Source organism: Ips typographus, linkage group LG16, assembly GCF_016097725.1.
Source record: "Ips typographus isolate SLU linkage group LG16, UJ_Ityp_2.0, whole genome shotgun sequence".
Lineage (NCBI taxonomy): Eukaryota > Metazoa > Arthropoda > Insecta > Coleoptera > Curculionidae > Ips > Ips typographus.
In genome coordinates this window covers 2,166,601-2,179,594 of record NC_138437.1, presented here as the reverse complement: position 1 = coordinate 2,179,594, position 12,994 = coordinate 2,166,601, and the positions used below count along the sequence as shown (strand labels likewise).

At 32.0% G+C, this 12,994-nt stretch overlaps 1 protein-coding gene across 1 annotated transcript in view; it reads left to right on the top strand.

The window, feature by feature from the left end:
- Window positions 1-12,994, top strand: part of LOC145738827 (E3 ubiquitin-protein ligase RNF220-like) — an 85,469-nt gene that overhangs the window by 1,905 nt on the left and 70,570 nt on the right. The window contains exons 3-4 of the mRNA XM_081993907.1: window positions 1,972-2,242; window positions 2,298-2,513. Of these exons, the coding sequence (XP_081850033.1) occupies window positions 1,972-2,242; window positions 2,298-2,513 (487 nt within the window). The remainder of the gene's footprint in view (window positions 1-1,971; window positions 2,243-2,297; window positions 2,514-12,994) is intronic.

The window sequence follows — 12,994 nt, the reverse complement described above, 5'->3', positions numbered from 1 at the left end:
TCCGACGGCGGCAAAATTACATATGTACATTTTTCTAATATGTAGTTTTATAAAACCATTTTAACTTACCTACCTACTTTAAAATAAATGGTGTCAACAGAAAAGTAATTTTTAATACATTTTTGTGAGTATTCTAGAGAGTTACTGGCTTTAAAAATAACATTTTTTGTAACCTTATTTATTGAGAAATTATTGCCATTGTCTCAGAAATAAGGCTAAAGCCACAGTGTACTATTCCTTGATTTCTTTGTAATGAGCAAGTTTTTTACTAGTAGATAGTTCTTTTGAATTAACTTAGACTATAGACATGTTTAAGTTTGTATTACCTATCTTTTGATTTCTTCAGTAAGTAGGTACCTAAGTGCTATAAACAGAACTGGATTACCCCTGTAATGGTAGGCTATCAGGTCTTTCCAAGATATTTTACATGCAATGAAATATGATAAATAAACTAGTTTTGTGATGTTCAAGATGTTTATTGCTTATTTTGTATATTACAAAAGGTCTCTTCTAACTTCCTTTACAAACATAAACTTTCAAAACATCTGAAATTTTTTTAATAGATTGACAATGAATTTAAGCTGTTGTGAGATATTGTTGAGGGATTCTTTTTTATTAATTTTAATTTTCAAAAATCGTACTTATGATTGCATCTGTTACGGTCAATTTGATTATTCCTGGTAGTTTGATAATTTAATTTAAAGACAAAATAATAATTTAAATAGGAAATATCACATTGCCCGGGTATTATTAATAATGTTGAAAGTCACATGATACGGATAATTTAACTAACGTAACCTAACTTTTAAGCTGATAGTAATAATTTTCTATTCTATTTGTCTGCTAAGTTATTATTAAAAAACATATTTATGCATATTATTTATTTTATATGGTATGCATAAAGAATATGAATATCAAATGCCATGATCGTAGAAAAGAACATGTAATGCATATTCTACTGAGGAGATACATGACAATTACCATGCGGAACGAGTTTCTTGCGCAAGTTCTTATCACGTGCATAACATGTGTTTAAATTCATGTGCTGCATGAAACGTATTCTGCATCTGAATAACTCGTACCAAAAAGAATGTTCCTTGGGGAAGCAAATCCGAACTTGAAAAGCACATGAACGAAACCTTAATGCTTACTGGGAACATCTTTAACAAAACTGGATTAACTTAAACTTAGAAAGCATAACTCCGTTAAATAAGAACTGTAAGCTGTCACTATTTTTGGAATATTTTTTTCGTTTGGAGCTGTCTTAAAAACACAAAAATGTTATCTACAATTTTCTGTTAAACGGAGTTTATAGAGGCCATTTTCAAAATATTGTTTGAAATATTTTGAAAAATGTTTATCAGACATTTAAAAATTTTGGGAAGATATAAGAAGTTTTTAGCAAAGTTATTAATTTTTGGCAACATTGCAAATATTCGGTCCCAATTTGTTCTAAAATCCAAATATTGTTTGTATTATTTAAGTTCCACCTACGATTAATTTACATTAAACATATAAACAGAAATGTTTTCTTGTCAGTCTTGTCTTTTCACGAGACATGTGATTTGGACACCCTGTATTTTACTATTGCACAATATGAATTGTGCTTAAGTGTGCAGTCTTTTTGTGGTAAAATGATTAACTTCCAATTACAAGTACCAGCATACTACAGAGTGTCCAGCAGAAAGTCTGTGGACATAACAGATTCTGAAGCAAAATCGGTTTCAGTTTTTTTGTGTGTTAGTACCGTTGATTTAACCGTTTTAAATAAAAACGACAATAATTTACAAATAACATCACGTTGACAGGCTACTGCTTCTTTAATTTTGACACCTCGGTATATGAAAACGAACTATTAGATGATTGACACAAATTAGGTTAGGAAACTCACTTTGTATATTAATTTTTTGGGTGATTATTCTTTTTATTTAACAAATCAACAAGATTTTACATACAATTATGTTGTTTCAGTTTGTTATGTCGGAAGCCCAAAAAGAATTACACCGTCCTTTTGCTGCATCTTCCTTCGGTTTGCGACATATGGAAGCATACAGTGGTATCCCTGCCCATATCCTCAACCATTTCCAGCCTCAATTTCTTCATCCTGGTTTATCTCTTGGTTCCGGGGCGTTCCGCCCTTTGGGAGATCTCAAATCTTTTCCCTCTCCATCCGCTTTTGCTCCTCCCAAATGCTTGAAAATTGAGACTACTAATGAAAGTATGAGTGGGAGCCACAACCATGGTAAGCTATTATCCCTTCAGTGCCCTTCTGAATCTAATTGAAAAGTGCTTTTCAGGTATATTTTCGCCCTCAGACGATCGTATCCTAGGACCTAGTCCTAGAGGTGCAGATTCCTGCTCCCCAGCTAGCACCTCATTATCTCCTCAACCCCAAAATTCTTCAGTTAAGGAAGAAAGTATGGATACTCAAATATCCGAGGATGGAGAGCATCATTCTCGAACCACTGACACCGATTCACCGGGAATCCAGGAGGAAACAAGGGGATTTCGAAGTAAGTACGCCTCTGTTTTAATAAGAGGGTGTTAACGTCCTCAATTATCTTAATCACTCCAAAAGATATTGCCGCTTTTATGATTTCGTAGCATTATTTTTTTTAAATCGGAATACCCGCAGAAAAAATTAAAATTACCGCAGATGTTAGAAGGGTGCCGTAAATCCCTTTTATATAAATTTCTCGCTACTTTTTCAGGGGATGTAAAGACCACGATAAGTGAAGGCAGCCGTCTTGTGATTGTTGTGTTTTATTTTTCCAGAGATTAAGGGCGAGGGATGTCGGGGTGGAAAATTGTTAATATATTTAAAAGGTGGTGAAAAATGTTGAACTGAACTAAATTTAGGGCACAATGTCGTTTTGATTTTTGTTGAAAATGTTAGTGTAACCTAACTAAAACAAAAATTTGGGTGGACAATTTGGTGTCGTTATACGTCAAGTCACTAGTTCATAAAGCTTCTCAAAACAAAACAACAAAAAATACTTAAAGTACAGTTTTACAACACTGTACAAAATTTGGATACAATGTGACCAAAAAAAAGGTTGTTGCGATTATAAACTGTTCCCAGTTTCGGACAGTTGTCAGATCAACATCAACAAAGGATTAATCATTTTGCCCAACCTGAATTATGAACTATAATCGGGTTTAGTAACACGTGTTTTGAGAGAACCAAATCCTGTGGTTTATCTCCAATTAAAAAAACACATTTTGTCCATAGGATTGGAAACTAAACCACTTAAGAGAATAATATTTGGTGGTGTATTGTTTGATTTATGGGGACATTATGGTAGGTCAGTTATTTAAAAAAACTTTTGTTAGCAAATATGTTTTATGCCAACCAACCGACTGCAACCAAGTTGCTTATTTTAAATGGAAAATCTGTTTTTTTACTTGAATATGAATTCCCTCTAGAAAGTATTAAGAAGGTAAAATCAATTATTTATCAATTATTTGTTTTCAAAAAGATATATGCAAAATTTTATTTCATTTTTAGTTTTAAGCAGATTATCTAGTTCCGGTGATTTTTTGGTCTGTTTGGACAGCTTCCAGACATTATGCTAAAATGTTAAGTAAATATTCTAGGAATCATATTTATTGGCTCTGTCATTTCCTCACTTTTCAGGTTTAGTAAAATAAGGAAGTTTAGTTTGAAATTTTATATTAAAGTTGCATCTTATTAATTTAACTGAATCATTGAAATAGTACAAAGTATAGCAAAAAAATACAATTATTAACAGTGAGTTAACTTTACTTAACTAAATATATTTAATGTTGCATACGTGCGATAAAGTACAAATTATGAAATGCAGTTTTGCTTGAACATCGGCGATAAAGTTTGATCTGTTCAAAACAATCGCGTTTGATAAAATTGCAAAATCAAGTATTGGGAATGTTCAACAAAGTATATTTTACTACTTCGTGTTTTATGTTCGAAACAACGCAATACGTTTTATGGGATAACCTAAACTGCCAATATTCAATACGACGATCATAAAATTAAACAAAGTCGTTTCTAGTCGTTTGAGAATAATAATCGTATGCTGATTTTGGTTTGAATGTGGCATTTAATCTTTTAAGACATATTAAACTTATAATACATAATATAAAATATATTTTGTTAGTCATTATTACTTATCATCAAACTTTTCGGCTGTGCCCTGATTAAAAAAATAATTACAGTAATATGACAAAATTATTTGTAAATAAGTCAAAAATATACCTAAAATGCATTTTGAACCTATAGGAGTTTGAATTTTAATAATTATAGTTTTCATATACACTGTCTCATGTGGGAACTTTCAAGGTGACCCATTATTGGAATCTTAGAAATGTCTTGGACCTAAACACATTTTTTTCTAATTATCTCCGTTATCATCAAAATGGGCATACATTTTTGGTATTTGACATTTTGTTCTAATGTCAACGGTTAGTGACATATTTTGTTTTTTGACATATAACCTCTGTAGATATCTTAGATTTTAAAAAAACATTCTGAACGGGCACTAAATGGCGCAACTTTTTCTCCATTTAACTAATATGCCCTATTGCCATTTCCGAGATCCGATTGATGGGTCACCTTGAAAATTCCCAGTCTGTATTTTTCTGGTTATTTTCGAAATTTTCAAAGAGTGTTTTTAAAATTGAGACAGTTTTGGAATGGTTTTAGATATTTTAGCCTTCTAAAAGGAATGGAAATGGTACATGATGATGTAACTAATCAATTTTATCGTTCTGTCAAATATTGAAAGTTTAAGAAAATCATTTTGTTATAAATTGATTGGTTGTTTTTTCCATAAACTGAATTAATTGACGTCAACTGACGGCGCCTTTAACATTTATTTTTCGTAACAACTTGGGATAATGGAAAAAGTGTTGGGAAAGTTGACAAACGGGATTTATCGTTTTGTCACAAAAGTGCATAACTAACAAGCCACAGCGCCAAACTTCCGGACATTTTTCAATTAAAAATGCGTGTAAACACTTACTCATCATTCATGCTTTGCTAAATAACTCTAATTGTTACGTCCCCGGTCCTGTTAGTGTTGTTTTTTTTACTAACTACCCCTAACGATCATGATCAGTTCTGTAGATTGGGGTAATTCGGGATTGTTTGTGGTATCGTCTCGTATTCCATTTGTAACTTATGTTCTATATGTGATGTGCTAATTCGTAACAATGTTAGTCGTGTAACACTTGGTATCATGGAAATAAAACTGCCACGACAGAGAACAATGGTCCTTGTCAGATTTTACTGTAAATAAAAGACGATTTACGAACTTGTATTTTTGCTGACTAAAAACTTCTGAAAGGCAGGATGAATTAATGACTTCTGAGAGGTCGTTTACATATTTATAGATTGTAAGTTGACTGTCCGTGCGTCCGAAATCGTGTAGTTTTTTTCTTTTACTACAGCTTGTCTCGGATATCTAAAATCCGCCGACAATTCCCAAACAACTTTGCCGGTATACAAGGGACCCACATTTAAAGCAGGGTGTGATTTCAACTGAGCAAATGCTTACAAGGGGGTAAAAAGAACGATTCTAAAACGCCAAACTCGGTATCTTTTTTGCATATTACGAAAACGTGTATGTTGGGGCAACGGATAGAATGGAACACACCGAGAAAACTTTTTTTTATTCATTTCACTCAGTCAACGAAAAGTTAGAAAAATAAACGCCATATTTTTACTATAATAATAATACGTTATTATTTAGGGGGGTATTATAAACAAAAATGTACAGCTGAAGCAAACAGAATGTTATTTCAAATTGTGCATTTTTAACAAGACTTTAATTTTTTCAATAATAACCCAGATACATAACTGTATGAGTATTAATTATTACGGAAAAGAAAGAGTGTTTATTGCCTGAAATACTATAACAATTGTTAGCAGACTGAATTAGTTTTTCGTCTCGACACTTAAAGATTTTTTGTATACAGAGTGTTTAAAAAAACACGGTAATATTGAAGGGGGTGATTGCCTAGGCCATTTTATGATAAAAAGTTCCTATAAACGTAGGTCCGCATACGCTTCGTTACCGATCTAGAGGGTGTTGAATTGTACTTTTCAAAGTAGCATACTTATTATCGGTTTAATAATCACACTTACATTACGTAAGACTATTATCCGTTTGTACTGTAACGTTTTTCGGACGCTAATAATTGAATAGTTTTAGTTTAAGTCATGTTTTGACTGTGACGTCCTAAACTAATGTCAAAGTTAAAACACGTATTAAGTTAATCAATGATTAGCGTTCGAAAAACGTTACTGTGCAAACGGAGATTAAAGCTGAATTCATAGTTCTAGTTCGGCAAGAAGTAAGAAGTAATCAGTAAGCTGCAGTAAAAATAAATAATATTCTTGTAACGCTCTAATTCATAGTTGGACAAATAAAGGCAAGCCACATAAACCGCAAGCAGTAAGCAGCAAGAAATGAATCATTTTCATTTCTTACCTTGCTCCTTACTGCTTCTGTCATATACTACTGGTCTTTACCCCCATTCATAGATTTTTGGAATATCATTTGACAAATATGTCTTTTGCGTTTGATGGTTTATAAGACTTTGGGGTTATGTTATTTCCTTCTTACAACTTACTTCTTACTCCTACTGCTTGCTGCATGCTGCTTACTTCTTGCGGAATTAGAACTATGAATCTAGCTTTACTGTTATAAAATAATAAAATACGATTCTTTGCACTTCCTGCACTACTTAACATTTTTTTTTGTTTCTAGTTGGGCTTCTGTCTCACCACACAAAAAGTATTGTAGAAAAAATAGAATTTTGCACTAAAAAATGTAGTTTTTGACGGGACGTTGACTTTGTGGAGAGACAGAATACCCAACTAGAAACGAAGAAATGAGTACCTCGTCTCAATAAACATACAGGGTGGTCCAGTTTTAAGTGTCAATAATTCACCATTTGATAGCTAATCAAAGAATAAGTTGACTTGCATTATGTAATTTTTCTGAAAAAGGTTTCCTAAGGAAGATACAGTCCTCCAAATTTCAATTTAAAAAATCGTTTTATAGTTTAAAACTGAACATCCAAGACTGGTGAAAGTCTAAATTTGTACTGAATAGTCTAAAAACTTTTTTACTACAAGGAATGGTCTTTTGATTCGCTTTCTCAGACTGCCATCCTGGTTGAGTGTCTGAAACTGGCATTCAAGAACTAAAAAAAGTCCGGAAATCAAGACAAAGATTGTATTGTGCATGAAACTCATTTTTTACTACTAAAAATAATATAAAACTTGACTTTTAAGGCTAGAACTGACTTTATTAGTACTAAAGAGAGTCCAAAAGTATATTTTCAAGACTTTAATTGGTGTACAACTCAATTTTCTGGACTGGACAACAAGTCTAGAAGTAAATTAAATTTTCGGACTATTTTATTTCTAAAAATTAGTTCTATTATTGTAGCATTTGGTACCAACATTTTTTACTTTTATTACTGAAGAAACTTGACTTTTGGAAATAGTCTTAAACTCGATTTTTCAGTCTTAAAAAGCACTAAAAACAGTCTGAATTTCTTAGAGATGCTACAATTCATTGCACCTATGAGTGTAGAAGTCAATTTAATAGTGAAAAAGCTTGAAATAACATTTTCAAGACTATGGTCAGTGGACAAACTGGCTTTTAGGCCTGATAAGTCAAAAACTTTGTAAAGATAGTCTTGAAACTCGATTTGAGGCACTGAAAACAATCTTAAAACACTAAAAACAGTCTAGTTTATTAAGAAATACCCGAATTTTTAGCACTGAGGTGTCTAGAAGTCGATTTAATAGTGACAAAGCTTGGAATGCTATTTTAAGTCTACGAAGAATGTAAAAATTGTTTTTTAAGTTTGCTATGTCAATAACTTGGTGAAGATAGTCTTGAAACTCGATTTTCCAAGCTGAAAGCAGTTTTGAAGCACTAAAAATAGTCCAGAAGTTCAAGACAGTTTTCATGAATCTAATGTCAATGTCCTGCATCTAAGACTATTTTCAAGACTAAAATATTGAAATTTGTCTTCAAATTATGAAAACTTACTTCAAATGCAAATTTTAAGCTTCTGATGTCACTTTTCATTAGTTCAGTCACATTTTGGGGTTCAAGTCAATTTTTAAGGTTTAAATGTATGAATTTGTAGTAACCAATTCTTGAAAAAGTAGTGTTTATGTCTACGTCAATTTTTAGTATTAAAGTCTCTCGATTTGCATGAAAACTGGTTACAAACACAATTTTTAAGCTTCTGAAATTTTTATCTTTTCTAATTCAATTTTCAAAACTAAAGTTTTTTAGTTTGTCTGGAAACTATGAAAACTGGCTACAATAATATTTTTTAACCTTCTTAAGTGAATTTTCCGTTTCCAAGACAATTTTTAAGTTGGGTTGGGTTAGTTTTGGGTCTTTGACCGTAATAACGTGTAATAAAGTGCTTGATCCAAATTTGATCAATATTGCTCCAACGGTCTGACAGTTATGACAAAAAAAAAACGATTTTTTAAACAGAAATTTGAAGGACTGTATTTTCCTTAAGAAGCACTTTTCAGGAAAATGACATAATGAATGTCAACTTATTTTTTAATTGGCTATGGATTGGTGAATTATTGACATTTAAAACTGGACCACCCTGTATAGAACATATCTTCACTACTCAACTTGACGACTACTGTTCTTATTAATGTACATATTACCATCTTGGTATACACATCAATAATACCTAATCATAAATATGACAATAAAGTCAGTCAGTTTCAATTTGTGTTCAGAATTGGACAGTGTCCTTGTAAAGGCATTAGAAATGTATGGTTCTGATATTACTTGAATACATACAGCCGTATAATTAGCAGGTGAAATGCACGTAGAGTTTTGTTCTTTTTGTCGATATGACACGAAGGGCTGAAAATAGAACAATTAGCCTGGGGAGAACAGGGCGTGAGTATGACAGTGACATTTCAATTTGAATGTTATGCGGTAAACGTTAACGAGCGACCCAGGCGTCTCTTTGGCATCAGGGAGCATGTTCGCGTGTCAAAAACTGCATTTTACGTTTCCTTTACAAAGAGACGCATTTGCTCTTGTTTTACCTAAACATTTTTCAGGTTTGCGATATGTAAATACGGGATCTAAATTGATTTTCAGTGGTGACAAATCGTAATTATGGAAATTTGGTTTAGGTTAGCGAAGCGATGGAATTTTTCCGGAACAAAAGAATATGAGACTGACCAAATAATCACGATCGTTATTGGAAATGTCGGCGTTGTGGTGGCGAAAGCCCGCAACAACAAATCATATTTAAGCTTTAACTAACAGATTTTAACTGCCTCCGTAATGCTAACATAATGCCGCCCCGTTATGAGGGAATTTGTATCCGCAATTTTAATAACCGAACTGCCATTCTGCGGTTTCATTTTCTGTAAACATTTTTTAACTTTCTTTAGGGGTAGTTATCGGTTTTGACTGCCGTATCATCAATTTTGCTCGGTTAAGAAGTAATAAGAACGATAGGGGTGGCAAATCAATCGGAAACAATATCGCTTTACGTTTTTAATTTCGATTGCCATTAATTGTGGGTGAGAATGATTTCTCCGCTCGTTTCCCCTAGACGGATTGCAATTCATTCGAAATGAAACTAATATATCCTCCCTGAGAAATACGACCGAACCATAAAAATACTTTCGTCCGTTTCTATGCAATATGGTTAGTTCAAATTCCGCACGCTTCCGTTTTCCCCGAAGAAATTCTTTTACATCGAGCGGGAAATTTCACTGTACAAATTTATGGAGGTCGATATATATCTACTTAAAATAGTTCATTACTTAATAACCCCACAACAAAACTTATGCGTATACTAACTAATCTGGTATATATGAGTTTACGACGTGCCAGGTGGACGCAAGCTATCGCAACGGAAAAACAATAGTAGCTATATGATTATGTTTATTTAGTCAAAACAGTTGGGTTTCTTCTACCCAGATAAACAAAACCGACTTTAGAAACCAAACAAAGTTCGGATTTCTCGATACGAGATATAATTATCTCGTATCCACACCCACTTAAAAGAGCTTTATAGGTTCCGCGCGGTACTTCCACTAGTAAAAACTGACTGTACTCTCCGATTTTATAATATCACACTACTCGGCTTTGTCCATCTAATATCCCGAATGCATATTAAAGTATACACAGAGAGAGAAAGCTGGCAAACAAAATAAATTTCGTACCGGTCATTATTTACGAGTTTGGCTGTCAATTATCGAACGAAAGGTTAACAATGAAATTTGTCATTCGAACAAACATTCATTAATCTTGGTTTACGCTATAATGCTTGGAACACCTCAAACCGATATCCGTTAATAAATCGCAATAAAATAACTAAATTATTTTTAGATTTTCCCCAGAATTGGGATCATATTTTAAAATAAATGTTTACCATAGAATAAACAGATTGCTAGAACATGCATACATATTTAGAATCAATCGAAAACTATGAACTTTTGAAATAATCGTTGAGATTTAGTTTAATATTTGTATGGACATTCTACTTGAGGAACTTTATATCTAGTACATTTATTGCCGATAACACCAACGCTTCTTTGTTTTGACTGTGACATTTTGCCATCAGTCATTACAAATAAAAGGTTTTGTTTGTTTACAAATATAAAAATGACAGGTGTTTAATTTTTCTTAATTGGCGAAAGCAATTATCATTACTTAATTCAGAGAAGCAGCTTCTTAGCTAATTACAGATAACAATAACAATGACAAAACATCTTCTACTGCTCAGATCACTCTGATTTTGTTTCAGAGATACAATTTTTTGAAAATTATCCATTTTTAAACCACTTGCTATTATGGTTGAATCCATCTTTATTAAGGAATTGATGTTCCGAAAATACACTCAAGTCACAACAGATTTGAGCATTGCAAATGATGTTATCTTCTGATGATTAGTTGGACTGGTCTTCTCTTATTATTATTTATTATTTAACAAACGTCATAAACCTTACACTTACAAATCTAACATTACCTGATATAGAGTTCAGTTAGGAAGTTAGTTTTCCTTTGCATTTACCTATCGCATGTGTTCGAATCAAACTAAGTTCCTCTATTTTGTGATTATCTACATATTTACTGGTTGCTAGACAATTTATTGTGATAAACAGGTTACAGTGTTAAGTATATGGCTCTAAGCACTGAAAGTTCTGCTAAAGCTCTCGTGGAAGATGGACAAAGCCAAAGATATGCTTTTCGATAACTGAACGATAGTCGTTCTGCTATTCAAAGAGTACTGTCCCGTTTTGGAGAGACTGGTCGAAACAAACGGCTGGTAACTGCAAAAATAGGCAACTGTTGCACTAAACGACAAGTTTATTGTCCTAATTCTTATTAGATTAAAGCCATTTTAGTAGGTAGTTTAGCAGGCTGTCATTGTTAATAAAAATTTCAAAGTAAAACATTTGCAATACTAACGATGTGACTTAAATAAGTAATTATATTATAAGTAAATTTTTATTTGTTTTGTTTTTAGTTGGTTTGATGTTCTAAAATAATTTCTTCATTATTAAAACGCACGCCGAACGACAAATTTACCATAATCAACAAAAAAAATGGAATACATGGACGATGACAGGTTCCAAAAAACACGAATACAAAAAAATTACACTAAAAAGGAAATTAGGCGTATTTTGGACATAAAAGACGTAGTTAGGGTCATGCTCTAAAAACCTGGACACGCTGTATAAAGATATAACTACTTGAATGAAACAAATCATTTTATATGATTTAAAGGTCTAAATATCAAATTTACATACATTTTCAATTATTTAGTTTATATTGATTTTTTTGTATTCTCTTGAGAAGACCCTGACATAGTTTGGTATTTTCTAGTTGCTGCAAAGTTATCTTCAGAAGATTTCTAAAGTTAACATCAAATCTTCTTAAACATTTTCAGTAAATTTGCAAAAATTTGATTCGTCTTTCTCGGTGAAATACTGATAGAAAGAAAACAAAGTATTCAAGTTTATCATGTCCTATTGAAGGAAATATAACTAATTCTTCTTTATTTCACATATTAATAATTTTGGCATAATTTGGTTTTGTCTCTTCAATCTCCTTCAGGAGGTAAATCACTGACATCGTATATTCACTTTTTCTTCATGACATCTTCTTAAAGGAACGTTGACACATTTTCTGGTGCTAAGAAAGTTTTCTGAGCATCTTAAGTGTATTTAAAGAATTTGCTACATTTATTCCATTCTTTTAATGTAATACTCTGGAAAACCATTGGCTATTATTAGGCCATGTTTTCTGGAATATTAATATCTGCTCTAGTTTCCTCTTCATTTCACTTTTGATAACAATTTTGATTGAGAAAAAAAAAATTGATAACAAGTTGTCATGTCAGGATGTCAGGACCCGTTTGTAAAATTTTGTTCAATTTCTGAAAAATCGATTATAATCTTAATTTGACATGTTTTGTTATCTCATTTATTAAGTTGGTGCTTCAGAAATCGTATAAATTTTCCTCTAAAGTAAAACAAACTAAATCAGTCCTCTGTTTAAATGAGAAAACATGAACTAAAACGAAAAATACTTGATACCGATAAGTTAAATCAATACTAATTAATTAATGACAGTAAAGTAATAAATTACAGATGTTAAAACTGTTCTTCATTGCTCTGGAAAAACTTTCGAACTCTTTTTTGGTAAATTACCTAATGAGTCAGTTTTTCACAAATAATTTTATCAACTGTATGTATATGGGTTTTGGTTGTAACTGGAATAATTTAGTGTTATTGTCTATGTTCTCTAATTAAATACTATTGATATTAAACCACTTGTGCCAAAAAAACATAATTTTTCATGTTTTCATAAACAGAGGGTAACTAATTAATTTTATTCTACATTAGATCTTTAGGGTAAGAATAAAGTAAAATTGTTACTAAAGGGCCAACAAACAAAGTATTTATGAGTGATCACTGACAACTGAAATA